The sequence below is a fragment of the Diplotaxodon limnothrissa genome, linkage group LG17, assembly GCF_057381915.1.
Source record: "Diplotaxodon limnothrissa isolate DT_005_m linkage group LG17, D_limnothrissa_male_GT1.1, whole genome shotgun sequence".
Classification (NCBI taxonomy): domain Eukaryota; kingdom Metazoa; phylum Chordata; class Actinopteri; order Cichliformes; family Cichlidae; genus Diplotaxodon; species Diplotaxodon limnothrissa.
Window position 1 is genome coordinate 21,618,883 of NC_140612.1, and position 16,158 is coordinate 21,635,040.

General features: G+C 39.7%; 1 protein-coding gene across 5 annotated transcripts in view; it reads right to left on the bottom strand.

Moving 5' to 3' along the window:
• Positions 1 to 184: 184 nt before the first annotated feature.
• The window catches only part of abcc9 (ATP-binding cassette, sub-family C (CFTR/MRP), member 9), an 85,980-nt gene continuing 70,006 nt past the window's right edge, over positions 185 to 16,158 (bottom strand). For 3 of the 5 annotated variants that reach the window (XM_085375340.1, XM_085375341.1, XM_085375339.1), the window contains 5 exons: positions 13,289 to 13,397; positions 7,401 to 7,504; positions 7,177 to 7,310; positions 6,692 to 6,754; positions 185 to 5,443 (listed from right to left, as the gene is read on the bottom strand). In XM_085375340.1, the coding sequence (XP_085231466.1) occupies positions 5,306 to 5,443; positions 6,692 to 6,754; positions 7,177 to 7,310; positions 7,401 to 7,504; positions 13,289 to 13,397 (548 nt within the window). In that variant the 3' untranslated portion in view covers positions 185 to 5,305. Of the gene's footprint in view, positions 5,444 to 5,899; positions 6,191 to 6,691; positions 6,755 to 7,176; positions 7,311 to 7,400; positions 7,505 to 13,288; positions 13,398 to 16,158 lie in introns of all 5 variants that reach the window. The other 2 variants (XR_014906987.1, XR_014906986.1) reach the window with 1 other exon arrangement.

The window sequence follows — 16,158 nt, forward strand, 5'->3', positions numbered from 1 at the left end:
GCAATTTCCTAGTGCATGTATTTGGATTTATTTTAGAAACAGTCATCAGGGGGCGCCATTTAGCAATTTATCACATCTAGTATTGAGGGTACCGTGACTCCTGGCCTGTGTCCTGAGGTAGGAAAGGTCAAGAGTTTACAGCCGTGAAAGCAGCCCAACAAAAACAAACAGCCTCACGTCACTCAAGAGCATTTTATTGTTATTACAAGTGTAAAAAAAGAAAGAAATCAGGCACACATAATAATAGCAGTTTAATATATATATATATATATATATGTTTAAACCCTTGGCTATACAGGCTACTACATACAGAATGTACATACAGAAAAAAATGACCATCTCCAAACTGATCTGTGAGAACGATGTCAGCATTTACGATGCTCTCTGTTAACAGTCAACTTCATGAAAGCAAGTAAAGCTCTCTGCATAGCTCCGACAATGAGTTACATGCAGTTCCCTTACATTTCCACCCGTTCGCTGTTTTTATGTACTTGTTTGTTCCCAGAAACTAAAACACACGTGAAACCTGTTCGAAAAGAGACATTCTTTGAGTGAAAAAACCTGTGCAAAGTGTAACGTGGAAAAATGGCACCACTGCTTTTTTGCTCTTGGTGTAAAATGTCAGCTTCGAAGACAAAAAGTGGTTTGGGGTGTGAGAGGATGAGTTTACAAGGCAGCCGTGTGCAGGTTCAGAACAGGAGCAGCATGGAAGCACAGCAAGGAAAACAAAGGATTTATGAGTGTGACGGTGGCCAAGAGCATAAAAAGTGCTACTGAACGAGGATCAAAGAACAGGAAGAGCACTCGATCGCTAACAGAGGAGACGGACGAGGACTTGGAAGAACTGCAGGGACAACAACAAAGACATTCAGTGTTACAGTTAAAGCTGTCAGGGGAAAGAAAAGTGCAGGCGAAGCTTGTGATCACCAAGTGTGACGGTAAACCTCACGTGTCATCTCGTTGTGTTATATTAAAACAACTTGTAAAATGAGAGAAATCACAAAGTTCAAAAGCTTAAGTGACAACTTCTTGAGATGAAACGTAAGATATTTAAACAAGAAAAGGCGGAAAAATCATGTTTGGCATTCAACACTGTACAGTACAAAGTTTCAAATTTTAGTCCAAAAGCAAATTAAGTCTAATGAATATACAATAATATAAAGGGACAATAGCACCGCTCCCAGAAAGGTTAGAAAAGATATTCCAAAGAAATGCACTGAATGCTGAGCTGTAACTACATATTGTTGTGCACTGAAAATATCACCCAAAAGCTGAGACCTTGGCTCACGAGTATGATTTATTATCACTTAATTTGAGACCCGTAAGTGTTGGTCAGTCATTTTTATGTTTGAGAGCACAGGAGTGGCAGCGCAAATGGATTCACTGTGATGGCAATGAGCTGGTTTCCTTTGGGTAACATTTATATTTAAGACATTTTATTTTTATTTTTATTCAAAAAGCCTGCCTATTAATTAAATAGCCATTCATTGATATGCATGTTGCGTGTGTTTTTAACTACAGAAAGGGACGACTTCTGCTGTTTATATATGAAAACTTGCATTGTAGTGACAGTGATAAGGAATCTTGACTATCTCTATTATTTGAAACCAACAGAAGCAAGAACCATCACTAAATTGCTTATTAAATCTCAAAATGATTAAAAACACAACAGTTCCCAAGCACATTATGAAGCGGTTCCATTTCCTGTCCCACTGCACAGTGAACACTGTCAGGCACGTTTCTGTGGCATTTTTCTATTATTGTACATTATCTTGTGATGATGAGAAGTTTTCTTTTATCTGGGAGATAACAGTCATAATTATGAGATACTGTCTCCCAAATATTTTTCTTTCAATGCAAAAGAAAGGACTCTGGCATCTCTGCTGTGTGTTTGATTCTTTGTCCACAAAACCCTCCAAGAGCATCAGAAGTCGGGCAGACAAACTTGGCTCACAGGTACATCTCCGGCCCCCAAAGGTTCTTATCTATGTCAGATATTGTGATGCCATTACATTGCCTAGCAACCACCTAGCAATGGACTAAAATAACATTTACACATGTACAACAGCTCACAACATCATCCTACAGTTTAAATTTCAGGAGACCTGATCCACACAAGTTGAATTATACATGCCGAGCGAGAAACCATCAATAAGCTTTTTTAGGATTTCAGTTAGCCAACATTACAACTTTTTTGTATAGATGAAAGAAATGATATATCAAATGTTCATTTTTAAAGGTGGCTTATGGTTATGAAGATGCATGTAAAATGCCTTCATAACTCTCCATGCAGAGACAAAGTGTCTGCCTCTAACAGGATTTCCAGCAGAAAATGAACTCTCCTAGTTTAATGGACACTTTAAACAAAGCTCCATGAAAACATTAAATCTAAATCTACTACACAATGCATTGGACAGAAAACAAAAAGTGTTAGCTAGGACTTCCAAGGAGAATCCAATCCGTCTGATAAAAACAGTGAGTGTGTTAAAGTTTCATTATTTAAAAATAAAAATATATAAAAACATGTTGATATCAGCCCATCAAAGAGATGGAGCAGTTCCCATATGCAAAAGCTCTTTTTTTTTACTATATGGACTCCTCTTTATGTTCACCTTGTGAATGCTAAATTTCACTCTCTAAAATTCACTCTCTCCTATGGGCTCTAATTTGGTTTCATCCGATTTATTACCAATGTTGCATTATTAATGTGCAAAATAGAGATTGATGTAGCTCTAAATTTCAGCCCCTAGAACTGATTATTAAGTTACTGCAAGTTACTGCTCTTCCTCAGTAAAAAAAAGAAAAGACATCACTGCCCTCTCAAACATCCATGAAGCATCTCTGGAGTTAACGGGAGGCATGCTGGGTATCTATTGTCCCCGAGGATAAAAAGTTCAGCAAAGCATGACCGCAGACAGACAGCAGGTTCACTGGCTGCAGGCCGAGCCGTGACACCTTACAGTGTTTGTACTAATGGAGGCATAGACGTACAACTGATAGAACAGGGAGGAAGGAGAAGTAGGCCAGAAATAGAGTATCCAGCCTTCACTTGGGAAACTGCTGTTGGTATTTTGTGACGTCTCATTTTTGGCATCTCGTGAAAAATGTCAACACATGTTCAGTCAAAGAACGGCCACAACAATCAGCTGCGTTATTTATCATTATAAATGCATTCTTAAACTGGTTAATAAAACCATATGATTCCATCAGCTTTGTCATTTCTATCAGTGTTACCTCTATGGCAGAACTTAAGGTCAAAAAGTAGAGTAGAATACAAAAGGGTTGATTTAAAATCCTTCCACTGCGTTATTCAGAAAAATAATGGCCAAAGAGCCAACAGTCATTTTTAAAAAGGATTTTAAATACATTTAAAAATTCTTCCATCATTATTATTGCATAATACAGGTGCCAGTCAGTATAAACAGAGGTGGTGCATGATCTAAAAAGTAACAAATATTTTACACAAGATAATTAAAGACTGTAAAAATTCTATTAATATGAAACAACACTTCTGTTCACTCTCCAACTATTAAATCTTTACATTTTACACTTTTCACAGCCTCAACACCTGAAATAAAATCTCAAAGCCATAATTTATATTTAATAAACTGTATGTATTTCCTACTGTCTACAAATCCCATGAAAAGACCAACAAACACAAGCCTCTGTCTTAATACTCTAACCTAAAAACCTTTCAAATCCATTTAAAACGGTGTAAAAAAATGTGTTAAAAAGAGGTAACAGTGCATTTGTTAAGGCAGGTAATCCATATTCGGTGCTCTCAGAGAGATTTTATATAAATATGGTAGTTATAACAATAATGATGTCATGGCTTTAGCATTATCTTGACATTTTATGGAGCCAAAAGCTATCAGCTAGTGCTTATTAGCTTGGTTAGAAAAGTGCATCCACAAGTTTAATCAAACATAGAAAAATCTGCTCATCAGATCCAAAAGGTGCCAAAGCCATAAACATGGGTGAGATGTCTAGTTCTAGTTCTAGTATTGCCTAACTTTAAACATATATGCAATTTAAATGGGTCGTATAGTCCTAGACACCTATCATATGGCCAACTTTGATAGTTTGATTCTTGGCTCATTTAGTCTGCATGTCAAAAGTGAGCGAGATGCTGAACTCCAAGTTGCCCCTGATTCATTTGTTTTGTCAATAGAATTGAAGATTTGCATTGGAAATGTTGACTTGTCTTGGCAAGTTGTGTCTTACTGCCAAAACCAACACGATTCAAAAGGAACAACTTTTACTTTGAAGGTGAACAGTCGTCATTTACCGTCTTCATCACATTCCTCACAGTTTCACTGCTGCACAACCTGCAACCGCAGCAATCTGATACAGACCAAAGCAACCACAGAGGTTTTCAGTGCAGCTCCGTACACCTCTTTCTGGCCGATTTTACCTAGCAACTGCAGGCAACCGATCTGAGATACACGTTTTTCATCAACATGTTCATTTCTTTTGTGAATTTAGACATTTTGACACAGGATCTGTGGAGATTTTTCGAAGCCAGCATCAAGTGGCCACAACTGCAGTTTTTAAGACTTACTTTTTTGTATTTGTGGTTGCATTATTTAGTATACATATTACATATTTTATAGTAGGTTTGGTCATTCGTGGGATTTACTGGCAATAAGAAATGAAATAACTTTGCTTTTTATCAGTTCTTTATTAACTATTAAGTGTTCTCACTATTCTTAGTCTTAGAGCACAGGAAAGATATGCCTGGCTGCCCATTTTGATACTGTGAGCTTCACAAGCATTATATTTATTGCTTATTTTCTTGTTTAGATCTTGAGAAAAATTTGAAAGTCGGAAAAATAACTTTAGATTTTCTATGAGACAAGTGAGAAAATATATTCATTTGTAGTTTGCATTAGCCATTCATCACATATAAGATATATCTTTATTATTTCACTTTCCAGTCCAAATACTAGTAATGTTGTGGTTTGTGTAATTGGGTTTTCTTAAATTCAAACAAAATAAAAACGGGATGAACCAACCGATGGACTCATTGATTAGCAAGCCTACCCAAAGCACCTTCTTTTACTTCCTGACTTCTTTAGTACGACTTCTTAAACCCACTGACTGACAGCTGACCCTGTCTCCATTTGGTGAGTGCACAGGGAAGCTTCTCCTCGTAGAAACAGTATGTTACTGGCTTCCCTGCAGTGGGGTATTCTCTCAGAGGGCTGTTCACCTCAACAAGAAAGTAATTCAGGTAAAAAAAAATACAAAAACAAAAAAACCCAAGAAACTGAGCAGGTTGTCAGCCGTTGGGTCCCGCGTGTTCCTACATGTCAGCTTTGACAAACGAAGCAAACATCCCGTCCTCCTGCTCCAAAAGCGTCTCAGGTTTGTCGTACTCCATGATGTTGCCTCGCTTCATCACAATGACCAGATCAGCTGTTAGGATGGTGTGGACACGGTGCTGGAGACACACAGGGACGACACAAAACACAAACATAATAAGTCTAAGTGAAATGTTTTGTTTTAAAAAAATTATAATATGTTTTAAGCTAGTTTTGTTGGATCAAATGAAGGATTTGGTAAGAATTTTATAGACTGATCAGCTGCTTTAAAAATTAAAATATGCGGACTCTTCACAGTTTTGGAGATGATGTTATTCTTTTTGGAAGAAATGTCCAAAGACCCATTTTATTGATACAGTCCAATTTTCCAGGAACCTGCTGAATGAGATGAATGTAAAGCATCTGAACCAGTCAGCTACTAAAAATACAAATTCAGGTTTAATTCTAACTGAATCCCTTCTCAATTTTTAGTTTGGAGGACAAACAATGTCACAACACTGAAGACTGTCGTCAAATTTGCACTGCATCCACAAGGAATATCTTTAAAAGAGCATGCAGTATTTTCTTGTACCAACCAGGCTGTCAGTGGCAGTAAAGCTTCAGCAGACCCAGAGTCAGACGTCAGCTGTGGCTCAGCCAGGAAAAGAAACAGAAACAGGCAGGAAAATGGAAGAAAACAGGAGAGACCGAGAGTCAGCTGAGCCAAAGTGGTCTGTGTTGATCCGGGTCTACTTGTGAGTCCTCACTAGCACACTGAAGAGGCTCTCCTCCTGTGCTAGCAGGTTGGGACCAGAGTCACTTTCCACCAAGATCCCTGAGGAGAAGACCAACACCTGCTCGGCATCCAAGATAGAGGACACACGATGCTGGTGGCAGGACAAAGGGAGATGAAGGAGGACAACAGAAAATGTAGTAGATGTAGTAAAAAAGAAAAAGTGAGAAAACAAAAAAGAAAAGGAAGGAGGTGGGGGGGGGGGATTTGGGAAAAAGTAGAAGGAGACAGCAGATGGAAAAAGAAAGGAAAGAAAAACAGAGCAGGATAAGACAGCAACACAAAGAGACAAAAGTCAGAAAAAAGGGAAGCATATAAATAAAAGAACCGGACAAGAGGACTGAATTTAAGTCACTAAATCCATAAGGAACTATGTGTTACAAACTGTTTATGTGTGGGAAAGGCCATTAATAAAAGGCACAGATAAAAGAAACATCTGTGGGGTAAATAATTTAATGATAGATGAACATAGAGCTCAGTGCAAAGAGAGCCACATATCTGCATCTATCTGTACAAACCTCAGCTGACCTCAGCAGTTTTGTTTTTTTTTTGCCTCATTAGTAACAACAACAGGATAAAAGACTGAAGGACTTACTGCGATTGTTACGACTGTTCTGTCTGCAAACGCCGTCATCACGACTTTCTGTAAGATGTTCTCCTGCAAGACAGAAAGACGAAACAGAGAATAGAAACCATATCGTCAGGTGAGGAAGTGGTGAGCTGCTGTAAACGTGATCCAAAGTAGAGCGAGGCTAAAATGGGGCTGTCGCGATGCAAACTGCTTTGCAACCCACCTCCAGTCCAGTTATATGTATTTCAAGCTGTTTATGATGTCATGTCTCTCTTTACTGATGCCTTAGAAATAACCTGTTTTAACTAAAATTCATTCATTCATTCATTTTCTTTGCTTGCTTTGTTCATTTTTTGCTTCCTTCTCTAGTATTTTTGGGACAACTGGGGTTACATAAGTAAAATGAAACTGGCTGATGATAACATTTAATTACTATCCCACAAATATATCTCTATTAAGGAAAAAGCTTCTGTACATGATTGCACGAGATGCCATGAATAAGCACACACCGTAGCCATGTCTATAGATGCTGTGGCTTCATCCATGATGAAGATGCTGCTCTTTCTGACGAAAGCTCTAGCCAAACAGAAGAGCTGCCGCTGCCCAACGCTGAAGTTCTCTCCTCCTTCTGTCACGACAGCGTCTAAACACAAACACATCGATCAAGTACTCTACTTCAAAACTGACTTTTGGTGCAATAAGCTGCATTCTTTCTCGAGTTAAGTTTGCGCACCTAGTCCTCCAGGCAAAGCTTTCACCATGTTCTTAAGCTGAGCGATCTCTAGGGCCTCCCACAGTCGATCGTCAGTGCACATCTTCTCCGGATCAAGATTAAACCTGCAACAAGTAAACATCATTAACACAAAAAAAGCATATTTCTACCTCTCATGGACTGACCATAGATTTAATACACCACCTGCAGAGGCTGATAAAGACAGTGATGGACCCAAGACCAACAAAGACATCACAAATCACGAATGTGAACTGTTTCAGCAACTTTTACTGTCTTTTTAGTCTTGGGCAGCCAGGAAGGAAAGTGAGTCCTTTAAATGAATAAAAATGCCAAAAACACATCGAATGACTGATCAGCACAACACTTGCACGTTATGCACTTTTGCTGCCATTTCTATAGAGAGTCTAATGTCATGAAAAGAAGAAAAAGAAGAAGAAACATTCGGGAGCATGAATGGCTTGCTTGCTGGGCTAAGCTTTGCCTAATCCCTGTTTTGTTTAAATGAATTATATTTAATCTTATTTCATAGTGAGGACAACTGGCAGAAACTGATCCAAAGAATTCAGCCTCGGTCCAGTCAGTCTTTTGCCCAAATTACATCCAACATCATCCTCTTCTTTGGATGTTTCTGCCTTCTGTTCTGTTCTCTGTCAGGATGATCCCACACTGCTTGGGGATCTGGGAAGGCCGATCCATGACTGATAGTGTTCCACTGTGTTTTTCTATCCAGGTATTATTTTACTGCATTAAGAGTGTGTTTGGGATCGCTGTCACACTGAAAAAATAAAGCTTTTGCCAATCAGATGCTCCCAACACCACTGACCTGTAGTCGTGTTTCTTACAGATAATCCTTTCAGAAACTGCTCATCTGCTGCTTGACCTTCTAGTTCTTCTTCTGTCCCCAAATGTTTGAAAGACACATAGCACACCATGCCAAGATGAGAAAAATATCTATAAAAATATTTTATAGATTCAACTAAAGAAATGGCGCACGCGATGTGTTTTAGTGACAGGCTGTTAGTAACAAAGTGCCTAAACATAAATGTAAATTGGTTCTTTGCTAAGTTGTCTGGTATGTGTAGACACAACACTGGTTCATCCCTTCAGTTAGGTGTCTTTTATGTTTCAATGACTAATTGTTCAGTCCAAAAAACCCCAAAATGTTTCTCTGAAAATGATCAGGTACAAGGACTGGATTCAAAATGAGTAAAAAAGCAGCCAATGGCTAAAGAAAAGCTTTGGAAGACCTTCAGAAACACAATTTGTTATGTACATTCAGCTTCACCTTCCGCATTTTAACATCTTGCATGAATATACGGATGCACAAGCTGCCATAATGTTCCATATAACTCTCAAATGATCTTTTAGTCTTGCAGTAGACAGATCACATGTGTGTGCATTTTAAAATGTGATGAACAAAATGTGCATTTGGTGGACGCTACAGCTGATGGATCATTTCTTGGCTGCACTCTGAGCACAAAATATTCCAATTATCTAAACAGGACGAAGCAAAAATATTACTGACCTTTTCTAGATAGATGGAAAATGGAAATTTAACTTAAGACCCACTTAGTTAAATATGCCAAACAAGCAAAAGACGTCCTTGGATGACATCAGTGTTGTCAAAAGACCACAAAAGAAGTCATCCTTTTATGTCTAAATCTGGCTGAAAAGTGAAAAGTAAAAAAGGATTTTTTTCAGGCTGCTCATTACTTGGAGTAAATCTAATGTCAGCCATTCAGCAATAGCATAATGAGCAGTTTTCTGTTGATTATAACACCAAAAAATGATAAACTGGTACAGCAATCAAGCTGAAAACTGAGTTAAATTTGGCTCTAAAGTGAAGGTTAGTACTCGTCTACTCTTCATACTGCTTGTTTAAAAAAATTCAAAAACATCTTCATATTTTTATACATTCGATTGACAGCCACATAAATCATAAGTCAAGTTGACACTGTTGACACAAGTTGAATTGTCAGGCGCATGTCTTCAACAGGTTTTTGCAGAGTGGGCTGCAAGTTTGGAAGTTCGGGCCAAACAGGAAAAAGAAAGCAAACAAAGCGGTTTTAAATGATCATTGTTAAGATAAATAGAAGTAAAAGGCACTGAGTTCTAATGTTAAATAAGGAGAGACGAGGAGAGAAGGAGAAAATGGTAAAAAAGAAATAATTAAAAAGAAAGCTGTTCTGTTTATCCTTGTTTTGTGAGATGTTTATAAATAATGACATCGGCACATGTACAAGCAATCCCTGTGGGCCAAAAGCTCAATTTCAGGCATCTGTTTTTACTCTTGTCTCTGTATGCTGTTTTAGAGAGCTGACATCCCTAACATGGTCATCTTGGACATGGAAGCCACGCCCACCTCCTGGTTAAACCTTCTGCTTAAGAGGGGCAGCCAATAAAAAAAGTTACTGGGGTAAACTGAGGAACATAGGAACTAAAATCACTCATTTCAGACCGAAAATGAACTGAGAGGCTGTGAACAGCCAATAGAAGATTATTATTTGAAAATGTGAATCTAATAGAGTCCTACAACAAAAATAAGGAGCGTGTAGATAAACAGAATAGGTCCTGTTTGCATTTAAGAAGGTTAAAGGGTTAATATAACAATTAATTCCATGTTTGTTTTAAAACTGTGGCATTTCAAATAATTATAAATAATGCATTCATTACTACTTGTGTGTGTGTGTGTGTGTGTGTGTGTGTGTGTGTGTGTGTGTGTGTGTGTGTGTGTGTGTGTGTGTGTGTGTGTGTGTGAGAGCCGAACTGTGTGAGAGCATCTATGATAACAGTGTGAAGCAGTCACTGCCGACCATTCACCTCAGGCTTACGTTCACATAAACAAGAGCTGCTGAAAATGCCAAAACACAGACACACACTCACCGTCTCCCACTTTCACATACAATTATCTGGAGCAGCATATCTGTCCAAACAAACAGCACATGCACTTTGTCTTTTATAACAAACAGAGTAACTTTATCATCTGGTAACACAAACACACAGAGGCTGCGAGTGTGTACGCACAAAACGGCGCTGAGTCCTTCATCTCTCCAGCGACCTCCTCGGTACGTGACGTCTGTGACAAAAGTCAGATTAGGTCCCGGCCAGAGTTCCCACTGCGTTCTCAACCGCTAACCCCACAGCTGGGACTTTGTGTCGTCATGTGACAAACATCTTTCGGGACAGAACTCAGACTACGATTTGGCAAAGAGGGTTTTTTTTCTCTCTTTCTGGTTAAGAGCTCACAATGAGGCGAGTCCGGGTTTTCCAAATCTGAGCGTGGTTAATCAAGCAGCGTGACACTCAGCTATGGAGGCTTAAAAGAGCCAGTGCTCTGATGGCATGTTTAGATTCTGGTCCACTAACGTTTGTGGCAAACATCAGTGTTTCTGCATCAGACGAGAACAGGACACCTCCTAAACCGTCTGTGTAGATTTTTTTTAGTTTTTCAACTGTAATTTCAAGCCAGACAAACTCCTTCCACTGTTTCTGGTATCAATTTTCATCATCACAGTTTCTAAGAGTTGGACAAACATAACAGACGCGATATGCACTTGCTCTTGTGCATCTGCCGTGCATGCTGGATCAAATCTAGTGTGTCAAAACAGCCTGACTTAATTTCATCCTGGGCAAGTGGAGGCATGTGCACAGAGGTATATCTGGTGAGTGGAGCAGGTGCTGAGCCAAGGTTGTGTGGAAAAAACACAAATTCATGACAGCACAATGGAGTGCACCACGGTTCGGTTGTTTCCAGTAAAGGTTCTCCCTCAAACTCTGGATGTTTCAGTTGACTTTACTGTAATGTCAAGCGTTCTGGTTTTTTAAACTGCAGGGCGATAGCCAGCAGTCACACGGTCCGATCTGCGGTAAACAGCAGAGCACACGGCTCACCTGGTCATAACTGGACTCCTAGGAACAAATTTGCAGGAAGCCATTTGGACGTAGACAAGAAATTTAAAGATTTGAATCTGGTATTTTTCTTTTATGGGCTGATTGAGGAAACTTTTTGATCATATCTTACGTTTCCCAAAATTATTCATCTAAATGCCCCCACATTAACAGGTTTATAGGAACAAGCAAGTATTAACCACAAACCCACAAAAAAAACACAAAAGACTACAGCGAGTACAAACAATGGACCATCATGGTCCCCGTGTAGTCTAGGTGTGGACCTGCCTCTCTGCTAGTGTATGAAATGAAGTGGTGGGTGTGGCTTCTAGAAGTCCTGGCCTGGCACACCTGCTACTCATCACCAATCAACGTCATATTTAAGCTGGGTCTCGAGCCTTGGGTGATGCCTGACTGTTCTCCCCCAGTACAGTTAGAATTGCTGAGGCTGTTTGAAATACCAAGCTGATCGTGACTACTTTGCTCATACTCACTGTTTGATCTTCTCTCTGAGCTAGAAGCCAGACACCTGAAAGGCAAGTCAGACCCCCACCAAGCCCACCCAATTAAGTGTATTCATGTTTTGTTCTTTGAAAACTGAAGAGGAGAGGTGTTTCGAGAGACAAACAGTTCGAATCCCTGCCCTAAAAAAACAGGATTACTTACCTGAAGTTCCTTATATTCCAGATGGAATTAATCACAGCTGGATTTAGCTGAAGACTGTTTAGTTTTTAACCCTTTGACTGTGTCATGTGCTTGAGTCCTGAGTGTGAACCTTAACATCCAAGACTAAAAAGCGAAGCCAACATGGAAATGTCTAAAAAAAAAAAAAAAAAAAAAAAAAAAAATGGGGCAGGGATAGCTCAGTAGGTAGAGTGGTTGCCCCATGATCGGAAGGTCGGGGGTTCGATTCCCCTTAACAGCTACCCTGAGGTACCCCTGAGCAAGGTACCGTCCCTACACACTGCTCCCCGGGCGCCCAATGGCTGCCCACTGCTTCACTGAGTGAATGGGTTAAATGCAGAGAGCAATTTCCCCACGGGGCTCAATAAAGTACAATAATGTACACACTTTCTTCTTCTTCTTCTTAAATCTGGATTATTTTTTATGGCCACAAGGGGGCGACTTTTGTGGCTGCCAAGAGGTTTGCACAGCTCTAAATCGGCTGACAGATTCCCAGATATTTATCCCCAGATGCCACATTGGAGGTGGTCCTGAAGGTCATACACTCACTATTAATCATGTGGTTCATCACATGTGTGCTATTGATGTCAAGGAGCAGGTGGGGTTGGATTACCTGGGAAGAGATCTCAAGACTAGTGTTGCTGCTGCTGTTCAACAACAGATGTTCGCAGTGGACATAGATGGCCTCCTTTACTTGTCTCTGACACCATCTGTCTAGTCTGTCCAATATGTGAGTGCTGGCAGCCTCAAAAGAGTGACAATTTATCTTTTACATGCAGGTGCACAGCTTAGTCTCGTCCCAGTGGGGTTGGCTCTCCTAAATTGTGCCGTGCATTTGTGGAGTGTTGGTTTGGTTTCTGCATTTGGTTTGTCGAGTTTCTGTTTGGGTGATTAGTCCTTGTGATAAACCATTTCTGATGTGCATCGCAACATTTTTTGTGTATATAAGAAACTTTTTAGAGAACCAAACAACAGTCAAAGTTTCTGTTCACCTTTAGCAGATAACTACTGGTTCAAATCTTGGAGATTTGAATTAAAGCTCTGTAAACAAATCTTATTCAGATTTTGTTGATGTTAACCTTTGCTGTTGCCTCTCTTTACCTTTTAGGTAACCGATTTGGAAGTACGGACCACAGAGAGCACAAATTATAGTTCTGATTGGTAACACAAGAATAAAATTATAAACAGCAATCTCTGGGAAGGAAAACATGGCGAGGAACCAGATCCTAAGGCTTTACATAATAAGTCTTCAAAAAGACTTTTTAAAAAAGAATATAGTCAAGTTCTCTGTAGGCATGTTAATCACGAGTGTTTACCTTATTGATCCACTAAATAAGACAGGGTCCTGGAGGATGATCGAAAGTCGAGACCTGAGAGTCTGTAGAGGAAGCTTACAGATGTCAATCCCATCTATGATGATCTTTCCTGCAAATAAGCAAAACACTGTGTTCACATTCCAGGTAGTTTTACAGCCACCAACACTCCTCTCATAACAGAAAAATAACAGTTAAATTATCCAGTACAGCTTTCTTCTGAACTTTCTATATCTACAGCTCATGAAGTTCATTTATAGTGGCACTTGAGGCGTCCTGTTCTCACTGCGACCTTCTCCTGAATACTACCAAAAAACACCCATTCTGCATCAGCTGCAGGAATAGAGTTCAAGCTGCTTTTCCTTCTGTTTAATCTGGAAATCTCACGGCTGCATTATAAGAGAAATCACCAAAGCTTGGTGACATCACACCTGCTGGTGTGATGTCACCAAGCTTTGGTGTCTCTTACTCAATATTTTATGTTAAAGATGCACTATGGAAAAACGTTGCTGCACAACCGCAGCACGGAAAAATGATTGGGATGTTTACAGTGAATGTGCAACGTTGTTGCTTTGAAATGGCTGTTGAGGTCTGCAGCCATCAGTCAGTTACCATCTTTAAACTGACTTTGCTGCATCAAGGTGGTGATAAAGCAGTAATAAATCAGTCAGTGTGCCATCAGTTCCCCATCAGCGTGCAAGCAAATCAAGTCAAGTTAGCAATCTGTGATAAATCATCAAAAATTGCAAACCTGTTGCTGTCGACGTAAACAGAAATTCAACTGAACTACAAACAACCAGAGTTGGGTCAGAACCTCATAGATTGGAAATTTCTTTGCATATGGTGACGTAGTTGTGGTAAGCTGGAGATTTTAATTGCAAAATGACACAGATGCTCAGAAACCTTGTTTTTATAAAGGAACATAACCAGAATGGAAACCAGCTGAGTCCCCGATTGCAGAGAAACGTGTCACGGAGGATTTGCACTCATCAGCACAAACTTGTATAGGTTTGCTTTAATTAAACCACCTTTTCTCCTAAAGCTCTTTCATGTGGACACGATGAACGACCCTGAACAAATGTTTTTGTTCAGCTGAACACAATGTTTTATTTTCAGGGTGATGAAATCAAGAATGTTCTGTACAGCTCACTCAGAAGAGCAATCACCAGGAAGGTGCTCTGCTTTTATTTCACTGCTTTATAAGGAAATGTTGCTGACACAATGGTCTTAAATTTACAGTTAAATGAACTGTCTTCCCAGCTGTGTGTGTGAGTGCATGGAAAAAGTGACTGTGTAATCTCACCCCTGTCTGAATAATCTGTCTAGGAGCAGCCGTCATCAGCCAGAGTGAAAACAGAGTGGTACGATTACGACTTGCTTTCAAAATGCAATAACTAAAACAGACAGCTTTAGGACTTTATTTCTGCCCTCTTGAAGGAACATGTCTAGAGCCTGGAAACGAGTGCAGGAGAATGGGTCGAGCCTTTTTGTTATGTCCTTATGCTAGTTCTTTGATACAAGAGTCTACTTCAGGTTCTCTTAAAACAAGGCATGCGAAGAACAAAAAGGCCTTCAGATTTGCACTTAGCAGGACTCGCACGAGTGTTTAAAAAGAGCTGAATAAATATTTCCTCCAACATATACATAGTACTGCAGTAGTGGCTGATGACTGAACACCTTTTAAAGGAATAATTTACAATAAGAAGTGCTTTAGTTCTAACAAAACACACTGCAATATCTATCGTCATTTTGTCTCTGGGACTCAGTCACCTTAAATACTTTTATTACTGCTCACTCTGACAGATCATTTATAGCATATTGAATTTATAAAAGTAACTCTATTACAGTTTTTCTCGATTGCTTAAACACTATAACCAGGCCTCTAAATTAAAATTTCAAAACCGTAACGCTACTGTTCAAAAAGCTCACCCATTTCCCTGAACTATAAACACTATTCCCTGCTTTGACACATGACTCAAATTTGGTGAACTGTTACTGCAAAACTCTACACACAAATCCCTACATTTTACAGTGCTTACACCATGTAGTCATTTAGAAAGCACTAGCATGCAATAATGTTAACTTAAGTCAGCATAGCTTGAGCTCAATTAGCACACAATTAACCAGGTGGAAACACTAGGAGTCAAAATTTAGCACACACCAATCAGAACCTGCGATGGATAGATAAAAGGGCCAAAGTCAGCTCATTCAGGTTTGAAACAATGGATCCAAAGAGATGCAAAGGAAGAGGACGTGGTGAAGGAGGTGGAGGTGGAGAACGACGGCGACAAGGAAGGGGAAGAGCAAGGGCAAGAAGACAGTCAGTCTCGGATGAAATTCGAGCCACTTTAGTTGACCATGTCCTTGTCCATGGGATGACTATGAGGGAGGCTGGGCAACGAGTACAACCAAATTTGAGTCGCTTCACTGTTGCCTCCATCATCAGAACCTTCAGGGAGGAAAACAGGTAGGTGTACTTGCAGTAAGACTGCTTTGTACAGTAACGTTTAAGTTACTGAACTTATGTGTCTTGAGTTTCAGTATGTTTCCATTATTTGCCTGTAAAATGAATGTGTGACAGTTACAGTAATGAGTGCTTCTATTTTTGTAGGACACAGAGACGACCACCTGGTGGAGGCAGGTTAAGGCTTTTGTCGGAGGAGCAAGAGAGGGAACTTGTAAACATGGTAATTGCAAATAATGTAATCCGCCTGCAAGAGATTCAAAGGAGAGTGATTGAGGATGATCATCTTTTTCGAGGTATAAATGCCATCAGCCTCTCCACAATTGACCGCATCCTCCGAAAGAATCAATTCCGGATGAAACAGGCATACCGAGTCCCTTTCGAACGAAACTCTGACAGAGTGAAAAAC